Here is a 17,937-nt window from a genome sequence, read left to right as displayed (position 1 = left end):
TACTAACTGGAAAGTGGAAACTTATTTTCAACGAATGTTCTAACCACTGATATGACTTCACAAACTTCAATTATTAGATAATGCAAAAGGTTATCAGATTTTAATAAATAGTAGCTGACAAAGGCAGAATATAACAAAATATTCTTTTCTATAAAGGCATGTTGTTTTTTATCGAAAAAACAGATACGGCGTAGGCTACAATACCTATTGTTTATCAAAGAAGATCTGCCATTGACCTAGACACAGTAAAAACGGTCAAAGCAGTATAATTATTCCGTGAGATTTAACACTGTAGTCATAATTTCAGGGTAAACATGAAAAAGAAGCAGACAGTCGCCATAAAGTCGTATTCACAAACGATGCTTGCTTAAGTGAAGCAGCAAATCGAACGCATAGCGTTGAATAGAGCTCTGTGTTTGATTCATGTGTCACCCTGTCCACGTGCACTGTGAGACCTCATAGATGTTTGGCGAATACGGGCGTAAGGGTGGTAGGTATTCGAATAGGATATTTTAATTTCAAAAATGTTTAGTTAGGACTCCTCTGTTATGACCAGCATAGTTTAGGCGTGGCACTCCAATTATTATTCATTAAGCAGTAAGACAAAACCATCCTAGTCTATTTTTAGTTTTTTACATTTAAAAATGTCTCTTGGAAATATGGCGGGTGACATGAAAGATAACCTCGAAAGCGATTTAACTGAAAATGAAAACTTAAAATTCCAAAAGTCGCGTCTGGGAGTTTGATGTAATTTCTGCTTTGTCTTTAGAATACAGAAATTTCCTTGGCACTAACGGAATATTTATAAGTAATGAAATAAGTATGGAAGACCTTATTTTTTAGATACTTGGTTCGACTATTTTACAAACCATTTACATTAACAATAGTATTTCCCCTGAGTTTATGATTCAAGGTAATTCAATAGCCACTCCCGTTATTTGTTTCTTTTTTTCAATTTCAAAACTAAAAATAAAAAAAACAGTCATAAATGACGTCGATTTCAGAGGTAGAAGAAGTATCTATGACGAATCGAAAATCACACGAACAAAGTCGCGTACAAATGCTAGCAGTAGAATACAGTTTTACCAAGTACCTACAAAATTGGGTGGTGTAAATACAGAACATAAACTCTAAAATTAGAGCGAAAATGTATGTTAGGTAATAAGTAACATTAATGTTCGAAATCCTAAAAGTACATTACACAGTAGACATAAAAATAACGAAGTAGAGTTTATTCTTTGTACCTACACATTATAATTATCAGTTACTCCGTGATCATGGCGCTTGCAACAGTGCCGAAATATCGGAGACTCGAAATTAAGGTAGCAATCCAGTCAATAATAATGATTCTGTTAGTGACCATGAAAGTTTAAAACAATATACTGCACCTACACATTGATAATATCCCATCAAGTTTGATGTGGCGTGATAAAAAGCTTTTTTCAGTGTTATGTTTGGCGAATCACTTTGGACACCGCATATATTATGCCTGGCAGATTATGATACAATGAAATGAAAACATTCGTTTCAAAACCGATTCGATTAGTCCCTTATCTACGTATATACTAGGTATACGTAGATATACGGCTAGGCTTTAAGGCAATTTAAATTTGTGGATTGATAGCGATATTAATTTTGGCGGTTAGTGACGTAGTACCTACAATCAAGAAAAAAATCTATACCGACCAATGGGACATCGTTTAATTTTAAATCGGGGATTGACCGACCGACCTTTACAACCGGAGACATGGGTTCCCAACTCGGAATCTGACACATTACCTGCCTCTTATGTTTTCCTAAACGCCGCGGATATAGGTACAATAGACTACCTACATTAGGCGTTTGTAAAGAGGGATATACCTATTAAAGAAAGAGGAATTTACCGCTTTAAATTACATTGTGGCAAAACCCCAAAAGGGCGAAATAAATCACTTCTTAAGTACTGAACATATTGTTGCGCAAAACTTTTTTCGTAAGATTCTGTAGCTAAACCTTTTGTTATATTTCGTTTCATGTGACGGCTACTACAGCCCACGTAATTCGCCGACTTAGGTACGAATTATTGAGACATTACGGTTAGTCAAAGAAAGGATATCTACCCACTTCTGTACTGTCTGACTCAGATCAGATTACTAAAGATAGGCTAGGTGTAGGCACCGATCTTATTCCTAAAGTTAATATTCCTTCGGAATAGAGCAACAACCACGAGCTGTCATACGAAACCAATTTTGAATGACACTTATGACAATGTATCAGTGTCAGGAATTCAGGATTATTTCACTGTTTTCTACAATAAATCAATCACTGAAGCAGTCACTACGTTTCTGAAGCACTTTTCTCATAAACATCCAAGATTTCATTCACGTAAAATCTGAAATAATATGAGCGTTGAAATTTTCAGTGTGCCTCTGAACTGTCAAATTTGTCTATCAGTGTTGCTGCTAGTGACATCTCACTCGCTCAGTTCTTAGTTGCTCTATTCCACTAGGTATATTATCTTATAATCTTATTACGCGGCTTATTAAAAAAAAACTTCACTAATAGATACTAATAGTTAATTGTTTTCCTGACACGTTCCGCAGCTCTCTAGCTAGCGTGGGGACTGGCCAAATCTTCGATTTGCCTTTAGTGAGAGGGCGTACTCTTGCAATGAAGACTAAACCTGATGATGATGATGTTAACTATTGCTTTTGCCTCACCAATATCTTCTGTTTCAGAAATGCACCGGAGCTCGTGGCTCCTCTCACGAGGGTACCAGCTTGGGCACCACCTTTGCCAGGACTCTTCCACCAGCGTACAAGATCAGCAAGTCTGTGGTGTCGCTGCTCAAGGCATTCGGATGGTCTAAGTTCGCCATCGTGGTGGGGAAAGCGCTGAAAGCGGCTGCGCAGCAAATGGATGCTATCAAGGTATAAATTTGGAGTCTCATCTCTTTTTATTAGGGTGTAAGATAGTACTTAGATGAAAATGAACAACATTTCAAGGCAGTCTATTGCTGGAAGTTAATCGAGGAACGCCACAAAGAATGATCTCTCGATTTTTTCTTCAAGGCAGTACCAGTAACGGTCTTGTGGTCCTCGGTTCATCTTGAAATACACAAAAAAAATACAATTTGACGGCGCGATAGGAGGAGTGCGGTAAATTGCCTTGAACACAGTGGGCGAAATGATCAATTCACATTCATTTATTTATAATCTGCCAAGGTTATTATTATTAGGCAAAATACGCAAAGTATCTACGCCCACCGACTATCTGAATGCAAACCTTCCATAATGACTTGTAAAGGATGGGCTTAACGGCGGATATTATACAAAACGGCGTAAATATTTCAAGTCTAACCCTAGGAAAACCGGAAACTGAGTAATAAGAGGAATCGCCTGAAAATTCGGATGTTCAATACTAAAAATAACCTACTGCGTAAACAATCGGATAATATTGACTATGTGTGTCTCGCTCAATATTTCCAGCATTCAAAAGTGTGTGAACAGGATAAGTAGATAGAGCTATAACCATAAAGTTAATATACTCTAGCGGAATTGAGTAACAATAATCGCTCAGTTCGAGCGAGCGAGATTTCATTAGCAGCAACATTGTGTGATAAAAAGAGATGCGTGATGCCGTTGTTAAACCGTTTTTTGCAACTATTATACAGTTCAGAGACACGCAGAAAATTGGAACTCTGATAAATATTTTCAGATTTTACGTGAGTGAAATCGTGGATGTTCATGCGAAATAGTGCTTCAGAAACGTGGTGGTGACTGGTTGTACAAAACTGTGAAATAATCCTGACATCGTGACAGTCATCCAAAATTGGTTTGTTTTGACAACTCGTTGGTGTTGCTCTATTCCGATTTTCGAAGGAATATTAACTTTATGGCTATAGTTAACTGAAATAACATTGCAGGATAAAGCCGACTGTCCACCGCCAGCTAAACTTAGTTAGTTTAGCTTAGCTCGCATAGTTGAGCCAGTTTTTCATACATGTGCGTCCACCGCAAACTATGCCAGCTAAACGTGAAATGCCCCAGCTAAGTGGAACTAACTTAGTTGTGCGGCCGATCCGTAACTTAGCTAAACGGCTTATTCCACAATTCCCCGTTGACAATCCCCGTCAACGGGGATGAGTGAACTTTTTGTTCACTATTCCCCGTTATTATAGGACTTTATTTTTAACATTATAAGCTCCAATTGGCATTAACGGGGAATAGTGAACAAAAAGTTCACTAATCCCCGTTGACGGGGATTGTCAATGGGGAATAGTGGAATAAGCCAGCTAAACTAAGCGCCTCTCACCCCATATAACGATAGTCCTCCTCTAAAGTCTCGTCATCACTCGTGTCGTCTTCCATATCACGTCCGGTTTAAACTCAATGTTCTAGCACAAACTAACCATTACTAACGTAGTTTTAGCTTATTTATTGGTGGACGGACAACGTAGTTCTAGTTTAGCTTAGCTTAGTTCACTGAGTTTAGTTTTCACTTTGTTTAGCCGGCGGTGGACGTTCGGCTTAAGGCCTCAATCAAAGTATCTCTAAACGGCTTAAGTTGTTCGAAATGTTACAAATTATGTCAATTACGAAGCTATCTATGAAGGCAAGGGTTGAAAGCTAATTTCCAAAGTAGAAACATCGATTTACGTCACAGCTGTTGTTGTAAGGGATTAAACAACATTAAGGGTATTGAGGGAAGTGTGAATCTGCCTAAATTAGAAAACAAAAATATTTAAGGATATTTTGAAGATGCGATAAACGTCAAAAGAAAAAAAATATATAAAAATTATTAAAAAATATAATATAATCATAGACAATTATTTTTAAACTTTATTGCTATTCAGTTGATGCTAAAATAATAATCATTAAACGAAGAGTAAAAAACACATTGTTACAACTTCTTTACACTTCAAGGGCAAAAATTAGAATAATTTATTAACCCATATTCAAAGTTTTCAAAGGATAAGAAATTTAATTTGTCGAGAAAATTATGCAAAGTTTAAAAAGTAAACCTTCCAAGTTTTTAGAATATTCAATTACAATCGCAAAAAATCAAATCTTGAGACGATACTTGGCTTAACCTTGTCTGAGAAAGGTACGGATATTATAGTTTGAATTTTCTTAGAAGAAGAAAATTATGAAGAGTAAATTAAATAAACTACTTACACACCTAAAATGTTTGAGAATTAGGTATTATAAAGAGGTAAAGTTTGTGCGTTTGTATATTTGTTGAATTGTAAGGGGTAATCTCGGGATCTACTGAACCAATTTTAAAAACTCTTTCACCAATAGAAAGCCACATTATTGCTGATAAAAAATCGAAAAATTCCACGCGGGCGAAGCCGCGGGCGGAAAGCTAGTATTGTAATACGAGTATTAATTATTATAGGTAAAATATTTTATACCAGACTATGTACCTATCTACTAACTTAGTTATGGTTACAAGTACGCAAATAAATATACGGAATCATCTAAATATATTGTGTTACAATAACCCAATAATATATTCCGCCATTTATCTGGCAAACGGTAAGCCTTGCGTGTTTTTGAAATATAAACAACCATTAAGCGCAATCATTTCACGGCGCTACGTGACATGTTAAGCAATTACAGCAGGCTGTTTCTGAATTCAGTTACAGTAGGGGTTCCCAATCTTTTTTATCCCGCGGCGCAGTTACAAAAGTATTTAGTGACGGGCCACGGCGTCCTACCCTTTGAAAAAGATACACGGGACTATTCCCACCGCTGCAACTCCTGTGTAGCCAGGATCTACAGCTTGACCGCCAATAAAAACCCATCCAGTGAAGGTCCTGGGGGAAAGTTCTGTCATTGAGAACTTAAAAGTCAGAAGAACATAAGAGAAGTTCGACTTCCCCCAATGCAAAGCGGGTAACAGGGGACAAAACAAAGGAGTATAAGAAAAGATATACATCACGGACAGTAATTATATCAATTATGGGGACCTATCTTGTGTAAGCTATTAGCTGCTGCCAATAATATTTTTCACAAAATCGCTGATTAAAAAATATACAGTCGAAACACGGGCGGGTAAAGACGTGGGAGGGGTAGGGTATCAACGGTTTTCAAGCGCCAACGAAATTTTACTTTCTACGGCACACCAGGGCGCCGCGAAAACACTTTGGGAACCCCTGAGTTACGAGTTACAGCAATACACAATCAAAAACAGCAAATCCTCACAGATCCGTTCTATCCGAACCGATCGCTCGATAAATATCAAATAATCCCCGAAGATTGGGATAGATTAAACAAGTAGGTATAGATCTAGCACTCGACTCGCTCAGTGCCTGAGGTATGTGAGCGACACGGGAGGGTGTTTACGGGACGTCAAACGTTAGCTTTCAAATGTGCTTCAGATTTGTATGCTCTGTCAGGCCTGTTCATCTCCGCGAGTTTACATTGAAAACAAAACACGCACGATGGCTTACCTACAGGACACTATTCGACAAGGCCTCACATACGAGCGAACATTGACTGACGCACGCGTATTCTTGTGTATGATGGAAGAAAATAAAGAAAATGGTGTACTAAATACTGTGCAGTATTTAACTGCCTAACTAATAATAAAAACACAGAATGTACTTTTTTAAGTTGCCTCAAGACACTGGGAGGTAAATAAGTAGTTACCTAATATTATTATAGATAATTCATGCTAAATCATGTATTTCCTCCGCCATTTTCCGCAGTTTGGCACCTCACGTCACATCATTTTACCGAAGTCAGCCCTATAGCTTCGGCGCAGTGCCGATCACTGACGTTTGTCAACAAAATGGTGCTTGACTCTTGAGACAGGCTAAATTACACCATATTGTTAATGACATTGAGCATACATTTGTTTAAATATCTTCGCGAAGTAAAACTTCTGTACGTAGAACTTATTATTATTCTGTGGCTCTGTCACGTTATATGTCAATGTCACCCTCCCGTGCCGCTTCCATACCTCAGGCAGTGACTGAGTTAAGCGCTAAACCTATACATAAACATTCTTAATCCCTTCGTATTATTAGAAGCTTCATAGACAATAATTCCTGGAGTTGCTTTTTTTGTCCGTCTGCAAGCTGCTCATTTAAGTATTAAGGTCAAAGTAGAAAAACTAGAGTATTTTTACGATCGCGATTATAATAAAAATAATCTAGTTAATCTTGTTTTTTCACTAAAAACTTTCCAACTAACAACAATGTTATGGATTTCCAATTTTGTAGTCTAGCTTTTAAATTTGGTTACTATCCAGTCAGTGTTAGAAATAATGAATTAGTTCAGAATTGTTATAATATGAACTACCAAAAATAACTTTTATAGATTTCGTTGGACCAAAGTATCAAGAAAATTAAAAAAGTACCAAAAATAGCTCTTGTTACCACTAACATAAGTTCCGACAGTGTTTATCTTCGTCGTCTGTAGACATAATAAGAAACTTATTTCGAGGTTGGCTGGACAGATGCTGATTAATGATGATAGTGATAGTTTGTTACTGCTGCCAAAAATAGGCAAGTGATACAACCTTCTAGCGGCATTGGTTCCCAAAGTGGGGGGCGCGCCCCCTAGGGGAGACGCAGACCTTTAAAGGGGGGCGCGGGCCATCTGTGTACTTAAGTATAAAAAACCCCTTGCAATCGCTGGGAGAATGCATTTCAGACTGCTCGATACGACCAATAAATAATTTTTTGTATGGTCGAAAGGGGGCGCGTCTCAAATAAGTTTGGGAAGCAATCTAGCGGTTATGTACGCGCACTATTATTATTATTATTTATGTATGTATATTTTATGCAGTATAGGTTAGTGTCCGTGACTCCCACTCGGCATGGGGCACACTGAAAACCAGCGTCGTGGCCTCCCTCACCGGGGGCCATGGCATATGCTGAGTGGGGTCCCATTGCGATGGACATCGCTGTGCGACAGGGTGGCACTGCTCAGTTTTACTTTCACTTTCATTGTATGTTTTATTTTATGTCACCTATGTCTTATTTACTTTTTTTCTATTATTTACATCTTTTGTCTTCTGTGATGTCCATGGCAATAAATGTTTCTTTCTTTCTTTCTTTCTTTCTTATGTACATTGTACAGTTAGCAGAACGGACTCTACATGTTTGTTGTGAAGTCGCCAAAATTTTTGAATTGAAAAATGTTCATGCCTTTCTATTCTTTGAAGTGGTCTTATTAATATGCTAGAGTTCCAGGAAATAAAAACCTTGTAGTTCGTATCTAATTTTTAAGCTCTATACAATTCAGATATCTCGGAGCATTACACAGTAAAGCTTTGTTGTCTATGTAGGCTATTATCGTTCTAGGTATTAAGATTTCTATTTTTATAACGTTATGTAACGTAGATGTTGCTTCAATTACATAGGGAAATCTGTTTTCAATCGTTTTTAAGCACGTTCATTTATTCACAGGAACTGGCCCACTCGAATGGCATGACAGTGACAGCTGAACACAGCTTCGAGGACTACATCCCCTTACACATCTCAGAAATGGAGGGAATCGTCGACAAGACCTATGAAAAAACCAGAGGTATTTACCATCGCAGTTTTGCTAGCCCTTGTCATAGATTGATGATGGCAGTTTATCTATGTCCACGTGTTTCGCTCTGTATTTTCTCTAATTTTTCAAAGGTAGATAAGGAAGGAGAAAATGTTTAGTCTCAGGACCGATTTCATAAATTACCGCCCGTATCCACAAACGATGCTTGCTTAAGTGAAGCAGCAAATCGAACGCACAGCGTTGAATAGAGCTCTGTGATTGGTTTGTGTGTCCACTCCGTCTCTGTATGTCCACGTGCACTGTAAGACCTTATAGTAATGTTTGTGAATACGTATGCGTATGCGTTAATGTATTGGGTAGGTAGTAAGTACCTACTCGTTTGAAGAATCAATGGGTGTTTACTGTTTACATCTAAAAAGTACGTATCTACTTGGAAATATTTATCAGAAAAATTGACACTATTTCTTTGGTGATTCCAAAAAAAGCCAAATATCAGTCTATTTTCCTACAAGGTAATGATCCACTTTTTATGGGACAGATAATTCACGCGCTATTTCTTTTTAATAAGATAAGGGAACTGGAGTCTGAAAATCGCAAGTTTCTACTGACGGAGTAATATCAAAGAAATTATCGGTGAAAATGGATCTTTTATGGCGATATTTCAATGACGCATGAGCCGACCACGCAATGTGATAAAATCCGATTATCCTTGTTTTTCTTGTCTTCGTCAATGTCCATTAGCATTAAATGGGAGTAACAATGTAATTAGGGCCACTTTAATTAGGTTTGGACAAGCTTTTTCTTAACGAACATCTGCTACTTTCATTATGCATTAGGGAGTTTTTGTCCAAAATTAACCTACTACGTAACTTCGTTTCCGTATTTTTTTATCATAATTTACATTTTTTGATGTGTCAAAAGACGGAAAAAATGGAAAAAGTGATATATTACGATGTTACCAATTACGTTGAAGATATAGAAAAATTAATCAAGTGCGTATCGAACCAGTGTAAAAGAAATTTCGTATTTTAGTATATTCCTTTTGAATTGTGTGTGAATCAAATCACGTGTTTTTAACGATCGAAATATATTTACCTACTTAATAATATGATATTAATTTAGCCGTCAAGGATAAGTGTGGAAAAGTAGGTATCTTCCTTGACCCAAGGGATTGTGTAAGGATTCCTTCCACACATTTCTGAAGAAAGGTGCGTCTCTACACAATGACGTAAAGGGTTGGCATTTTGAGATACGGTACGTTAAAGAAACTCAAAGACCTAAGTATTTTTAGACTGACTTAGATCGTTTCATCCACAAAGACTCGCCCCACCACTTTTTAGTCGAGGGAAGCGCGGAGTGCGGGGAGTTTGATTCGAATAATCCGAGCATCATTATTGTAGTGTGCGTGTGCACTCATGGATAATTTAGCATGTACCGATAACACTCGAACATTAACGGAAGGATGGTGGGGCGCGTCTTCGTGGATGAAACGACTGTAACGGTATATGAGAGAGAGGTATTATAGGAGAGTATAACGGTATAATTCACTAATCCACTTAGTAGTATTTACTCGTGGGTATTTCTACTTAGTAGAAACTTGCGTAGGCAGATTGTTTTGGTAGACTCGTATGTAATTACCATGTAGGTGTACCTAGTTAAAAGCCTCTCACATTCACATCAGTAGTACTCCAGTGTTAAGTTACTTTATGAAAAGAATTTTGTTACTAAGTATTGATTTACTAAGGCCAAGGACATATAAGTGACATCTACATACTTGTACCTACGATTTAAAAACAACGAACTCAAGTCTTCTTTACTGTGATTAAATCATAAATATGGAATTGGAAAGCCTGGTAAATTATACTTAAGCATGTCACAATGTATGCGCCTCAGCTCACGAATTAGTGTGTGCATTTGGTTTAGCAGAATGTTTAATGCTAAGACAGACTCTTAAAAACACTCGAAGCGTGCGAACCACACAACAGGTGGGATTGAGATGGGATAAGCATGGGAGCTATGTTGTTGTGTTGTCAGCTGTCTACACTGTTCTAGACTAAGTTAAAGTGGTTAATGGACCCTAAAGCCAACGACTGACATGAGCATTTAGGTCGTAACGTAACATTCAAGGCGAGCGTGTTACGTTACAGCATTACCTGACTGACCTGTACCCTTGCTCGACTGCGCTCCGTCTCATTGGTAACGCTTGGGGTTGTACTGACCTAAAATTAATGCGTAACGTAACACTCAAAGGGATTTGCGAAAATACCGACAACCGGGTGGAGCACGCGGCGCTCGCAGCGAGCGAGTCGGCTCGCTGTACTGACATGCAACATTTAGTCGTAATGTCACGTTACGTTACGAAGAAATGTTACAGGTCAGTCGCCACCTTACCACTACGAGCTACGAGTAAGTGCAACTATAGCTGTAGATACTTTTATTTATTTGCTACATTGCTATGTAGCAAATGAAACGTTTCAGTTTTCTACTGCTCATTTACTTTTGAGAAAGTCTTGTGTATTGACTGTCGAGGGACTGCTTTGCTTTGTTTTTTTTAAACATTGTGCTAGCATTATTTTCGGCCGTTTGGTGTAGTGGTTTTAAACCGGACTACTATGCCGAGAGGTCCCGGGTTCGATTCCCGGCCGGGCAGATTTTTTTTTTATCCACAACGAGGAAGCTCTTGGCCTGTATCTCACCTGATGGTAAGTGATGATCAGGCCGAAGGTGGAAGCGAGCTTCACCCGGAATCCTCAACCACGGATTGAAATGATGAATTTTAATTTCTGTGACGGGTCTGGGTGTTACTATGTATAATATGACTGTATGTATTTAAAAAGTATAATATTTATGTAGTACTAGCTGACCCGGCGAACTTCGTACCGCCTTAGCGTAGAGATTTTCTTTATATTTTTTTCCGTAAAAACCTTGTACAGAGTATTAGAAAACTACAAAAAAAAATCAGCCAAATCGGTCAAGCCGTTTTCATGTTATGTCGTGACAACGGAAAACGGGTTTCATTTTTATATATATAGATTTAGCTTTTGTCCGCGGCTTCACCCGCGTGAAATTTAGTGTCACAGATCGTCATAAATTATAATTATAATAAACAATAATACTGGAAAGTTTCATCAAAATCAGTTCAGTACTTTTGTGTGAAAGAGTAACAAACATCCAGATCCATACAAGCTTTCGCATTTATAATATTAGTAAGATTAGTAATATATCTGTTAAGCTTTGGGGCTAGATAGCGCTGTGTGAAATTGTCCAAAGATATTAATTTAATTATTAGCTGCCTTCATGTAATCACAAAACAAGCGAATATTTCTACCTGTACTTGTATGTGATACATACGGTTTTCACTACCAATTGTAAATAAATAGGTGTACTATTTCATCTTTTAGACATTGATTTGTTTCTGTGGGATATCCAGTTTGTTTAACATCACTCTTTCCTTAAAAGTATACAAGGTGACAGGCAATTCCCTCGGCTTTTTGCTTGCCTTATATCGCTTGACAATTTTCTAGAAAATGACGCAAGGGAAAAACAGGTCCCAAGGAAAAAATAGACGCGTCAGAAAATGGAAAGTAGGTACTAAATTATAGCTCAAGACATTACCGTAATATTTTAGCTTAAAGCCTTTGTTGGTAAGCACTTACATTAAAATTTAACAGCGCTATGAGTTTAATAATGTAAAGTAGGTATAAGTTTAAAACTTTTAGGGTCTGATTTGAATAAGAATGTTTTTTAGTTATTTAAATTTCATTTTAGCCACTTTTAGCTCTGAACTTAAAACCCAATTAGGTAGTTATCAATTAAGTAAGCACTTAACTCTTAAATTGGACAATCTTTTGTCAAGTTGAGTTTTGTTAGCAAAATAAAATTGAAGGAGATTTAAATAGAGGACGAAATTGTGTGTGTGGCATCAAACATTCTCGTATTGGCGATGAAACTTATTTTTATGCATTGCATACACATTTTACATTTAAATGATTGAAACATAATTTACGCGCGAGCGATAAGGATGGGTAGCTGGGGGTCATTGGACGAAATTCTACGTGCTCGGCGACCGGGCTTAGAAACTTGCTGAAGTTGCTAAGCAGGAGGCACCAATAGAATCACGTTAATATAATTTATTATTAATTGTAGCATAATATAACTTAATAACACTTTACCTTTACTTAATTTACATTAATAAAATTAACAACGAGTTCGGACTTCAGAAAATAACTTAATACAAGTTGCTTTACAAAATTGGAAGTTTAAATTTAATCACTGGTTAACTGTACCTAATAAGCAACTACTTTAAAATGAAGTTATCCTGTCCATTATTAAATAGGGGACCCAAGGTCAATTGCCGGTCGGTATGTTTAGGAAACAAACTTTTTAAATTACAGCGGGTCCGTTGGCACCACAAGGATATTGGCTTTTTAACATCATAGAGGTTCTCAAAGAGTTAAATGACATTTAACTTACACCCGTATTCACAAACGAAGCAGCAACGCTATGCAAAGTCGAACGCACAGCGTTGAATAGAGCTCTGTGATTGGTTCGTGTGTGTCACTCTGCCACTCAAATATTGTCTATGAATAGGTTTTTGGGACCCTGTGCATCCACGCGCACTGTGAGACCTCATAGTAAATACGGGTATTAGTTATGCACAAAGATTAATCTAAGGTTAGGTAGGTACCTAACCTTAGATTAATCTTTGTGCATAACTAATACCCGTATACCTACCTAGGTACTATGTAATATTTGCAGTCTCAGTACCTAATCTGTTGTTCATACTTTGACCTGACCGCAGACCGCATGCAGTGTGACTAATCCATTCTTTCTTATTTAAAATAGATAAAAAGTTTCATACCAAGGTTATTATTGTTATTATAATAGCTACGAGTGGTTAGGCATTCATTATTTATAAGAAAGCCAAAGCTTTATTATTCGAATGCTACTTCATCCAATTAAATTTATTTATTTAGAAATTCCTCTAAAATTGCACGTACACGCGCAGGTTTTTATACAGCTTTTAATTAATGTAAGTCTGAGTATTATACTAAAGAGTCTGTTATCAAAGAAAATTCTTAACTGCTTTAAAATATCATGTGAAATATAATAAAATATTAGTGCAAAATAAGCTTCGTTACAAAATTAATTATCTGTACAAATAGAACTTAAGAAAATCGCAGAGACCAAACAGCTCAAGAATAAAATGTTCCCTAAAATAAATTCTAAATCCTAAACTACTTAGGTAATATAATTGTTTGTTCAAGCTTATTGAGTTCGAGAACAACCTTAACGCTTATAGTAATGAAAATATTGTATCGGTGTCATTAAAGTAAAGGACAAGTGGCTAGTCGAACACAACCTTGAGTCCGTCAGTCTCGTGATACATAATTATGATCCTTAAGTTTGCTTCCAATAGGTAAACTCAACCTTCAGGGATCTCGTGTCACAATAAAGAATATGATAAGCAGTCATTAACTGCGGAACATAAATCGTATCTGTGAGACCACATTACTCTTGAAGCCATTTTTTATCTATTCCATCTATACGTCCTTAATTTACTATTATTGTCAACAGTGTACGTCTTTCTTGGAGAACACATTGCGCTGGTAGACTTTGTGAGCGTTCTCCAGAGAAGAGGGCTCTTGGACAAGGGCGAGTATGCCGTGGTAGCCGTCGACGATGAGATCTACGATCCAAGTACTGCAGCCATCACACATGCAGGTATGTGACTTTGCTCGTCAAACGATGCTTGCTTAAGTGAAGCAGCAAATCGAACACACAGCGTTGAATGTGCCCTGTGCGTCCACGCGCACTGTGAGACGCTTGAACACGGGCGATACCTACAACAATCTACTGTGACATGTTCACGTCAAAATTCCAAAAAATTCCTTTGCGGGAAATATTTGGAAGAAGCTTTCTAATATCTTGAATGCGTAGCAAAGTCTAAGGGATGTGATTTTCGATGTTAAATGTAGTGAAACACCACATGATTCTATTATTCTATTAGTAGGTAAGTACCTACTCTGTACTCAGAAGCGCTAAATTTTGTTAGCATTACACGCACTAATTAATTTGTGGCGGGAATCAATCTACTTACCTACAAGTGAAGCATGTCGTAAATTTTATTAAATGAATAATACCTATTGTACTGAAACCAATGATATTATATAAAAACAAAATCAGATATGTTATAAGCGCTCGCGCTGTGAATACTCAAATACGTCCCAATTGGGACGTCTTGTGTTTAGTCTTCGTGTGGCCTGCGTCGTGCGCAATCGCGTGCGTACCACACCGTAAGTTCCTGTGTTCTTACCAAAATAAATAAAAAATGCCATCGTGTGTGTTTCAAAAGTGTACCAATTATGACTCTAAACTACTCTAAAGTAAACAAAATACAAGGGATCTCTTACCACATGTGATTATGCAAAATTATTTAGTATTTATATTTTCAATTATTTATGCAAACAATCAAGACGCTATGCGCCATGTTCAAGTTAAGAAAGAGAAAGCGATCTTGTTTTGACGTTAGAGCGATAAGGATGCGTGCGATGCGGACATAGATTAGTTAGTGCAGAATCGTTAAAACTATAGCTATCTCTTTCATTTGCGTGCTATTTCGTATCTTTTGTTTCACTTATCAGTAACATTTGTCAATGTGTGCAATTTGGAATAGCTCGGCACGGATTAAAATCGTAATTTCTATGAACGTAACATAATTATCTATAGTTCTATAATATCATTGACTGAAGCCCATGCCTGTATTGTATTTGCCAAAGTAGATTGCTAGTTTACCTCATTATCTGGGGGCCGCATAAAAAAGTGACATTAAATGTACCTATAGCAGATTGTACAGCGCCACTAGTGGAAACGTTCAAGAACTAAAATTTTCATACATTTTTTTAACGCGCGATTATCTGAGTACCTATTTTATTCGAGCAGACTCCAACTAAGAAGAATCCCTCTAAATTCATTCACAAGTAAATAATTTTATTTACTTGTGAATAATAAACTTGAACAGAAAATAGCGGTTATTTTTTAATGCAAAATAAGCCGAGAATAAAATTTAATCTAGGCCGGCACAAAAGGTGCGAATCAAATAAATATCAAGAAGCTTGTTGGATAAAGCTCAGTCAAGCATCATAAACGAGCATTAATATACTTTTATGAAAATTTATTATAAATGTTATGTGCGAGTAAAAAGCCAAATCTTATGATGGAATTTTTAAGTATGAATAACTCAGATAATGTTTTTGTCATATATTATGTTCAAACGATCAATCTTCATCATTTCGAATACAACCTTCCTTCGGCCGTCCGCGTTGGGGAAAAATATAAAGACATGGGATTTACATGCGTTAATAGTGACACGTGCCGTTTGTTTGGTTGCTTCTGAAGCCTTATTGTGTCATTTATTTTCTTTGAACTTTTTCGTTAGCTTCAGTAGGATGTTTTTCCGGCATCAAAATAATATTTAATTTGACTTGGTAATTAATTTTTTGAATAGTAATATTACCGAGCTGAAGAAATTATTGTATATTTACATTGGTCCTACAAACAATGGGATGAAACTTCTAATGGAATGATAAATAATTAAAATGATTGTGTACCCAAACACCGAAGTTAAGTAAACTTTTTATTGATTTTTATCAAATTATTTGCTTGAAGCTCTGGATGTTTTGATTTGCCGAAAATAACTAAGGCGCATCCCTCGGGATCTGAGTTCTCGGAAAAGGAGTAGCCAAATTATAATATTAATGTTTTGAATGTTGCCTAACTAACTATTGAATAAAAAAAATATATATTAAGGGCTACTCACTCAATGTTATTTGACATTCAAAATAAGTTTGGCACTTTTTTAGTTTCTGGTAGCTATTTTGTAACAGAATTTTTTTATCTTTTGCTATTGTTAGTTACTTACCTAATATTACGGAACTATTTTAAATTATTTTAAGAATGGCTAAGAGTTGTGATTCAAAAACAACCTACACAATATGATCAGTATTTAGCGTTTAATCTAGCTAGAGAAAAACTTTGGGGTAAAACTTGTGTCACACATTTCACAAAGTTGAAAATTACCTCTAAGAAATAATTCTTCGTTTTGTTTCAAGACCATTTGGGGCAGAACAGCAGCAACATACTGGCGTTCCGTGCAGTACTTAGACTCACACCTTCGTTTCCTACTAATCCACATTACGAGTAAGTAGTCGTGCCTAAACACATATTATGTGTTAAGTTACAGTCAAAACTCATAATCGGGCAAAATCACTTTTGACTGCAAAACAATTTATTTAACCGACCTAACAAATTAATTGTCTACATCTTTTACCTGACGAATACCTGGCCATATTACTGTAGTAACTACTTAAGTTAGGTGGGATCAGTGCTAATTTTTGCAGTCAAAAGTGGTTTTGACCGATTATGACTTTTGACTGCAACATAATTATTATGCTTCCATAATAAATAATAATATTCTGAATCTAGATTCCTCGATTCTCGATATACCTACCTTTAAATGCAACGTGTTAATTAACTGTACATATTTTTAATACAGGATGTTGTGCCAAATGATTCGAGAGCTGTCAGCTGCGCCCCCATTTTGCGTGCCGAACTATCACAAGCTCTTTGAGGATATATCGGTAAGTTTAGTTACATAAAATCACGTTATCATTTTTATAAAATTGTGCAGGTAATTTTATTATGACTTAACTGTTAAGAACTCCGATTTCAGTAAACTTAGGCTGGGTTGCACCATCTTATTTTAACTTTGACAAAAATCTGTCAAATCCCATACAAAAAGCACCGGCTATCGTGATAGTTACTGTCTAAATTAGGTGGTGTAACTCAGCCTTAATTTAAGCATTGTTAGATTAATAAATAGTTTATCTTGACTGTAAATACCACCCAATACAAGATAGCCACTTCCAGTAAACGAACAACTCTTTGTTTTAATACCAACTAATCTGATTTCGTAAAAAAATTCACAGCGAAAGTCCTAAAGGTAATCTAATGATAACTTTATTTCGTTGTCGTCTTTATTAAAACCTTTTTAAGACTAAACTAGAGACGCGTTAGATTAATAGAGGGTTCAGTGAAAAAAGCGTTTTTACTCAATGCCAACGCGCCAGTTGCTTTGGTCATTTAAAAATGGCCCTGAAAAATGGATGCCATAAAGCTTGGACATATTTTTAGTCTGTGCACTGAGTCCTCATATATCTCGGTGTATCCTTGTTTCGAAGGTTGAATAAGCGATTAATCTTAATACTTCGATATAAGTAGGTACGCAGGATGGCACATCAAGTACACACTGTGGCCATATGAGTAAAGAAATTTACTTATGCGCTGTGACATTATAATGTAGATTTAATGTAAAATAAAGGACGATTTTTAAACAAAAATGAATCGTTCACACAACACAAGCAATCGACGAGGTTTCATCGATGAATTG

The 17,937-nt window shown here is 36.6% G+C and overlaps 1 protein-coding gene across 1 annotated transcript in view; it reads left to right on the top strand.

Moving 5' to 3' along the window:
- The window catches only part of LOC135074795 (guanylate cyclase 32E), a 61,444-nt gene that overhangs the window by 8,789 nt on the left and 34,718 nt on the right, over positions 1-17,937 (top strand). Inside the window, exons 3-5 of the mRNA XM_063969176.1 lie at positions 2,718-2,909; positions 8,402-8,519; positions 14,067-14,213. Coding sequence (XP_063825246.1) covers positions 2,718-2,909; positions 8,402-8,519; positions 14,067-14,213 — 457 coding nt within the window. The remainder of the gene's footprint in view (positions 1-2,717; positions 2,910-8,401; positions 8,520-14,066; positions 14,214-17,937) is intronic.

Source organism: Ostrinia nubilalis, chromosome 9 (genome assembly GCF_963855985.1).
Source record: "Ostrinia nubilalis chromosome 9, ilOstNubi1.1, whole genome shotgun sequence".
NCBI lineage: Eukaryota > Metazoa > Arthropoda > Insecta > Lepidoptera > Crambidae > Ostrinia > Ostrinia nubilalis.
Note: the sequence above shows the minus strand (reverse complement) of the source record. Positions and strands in the feature narration are given on the sequence as shown.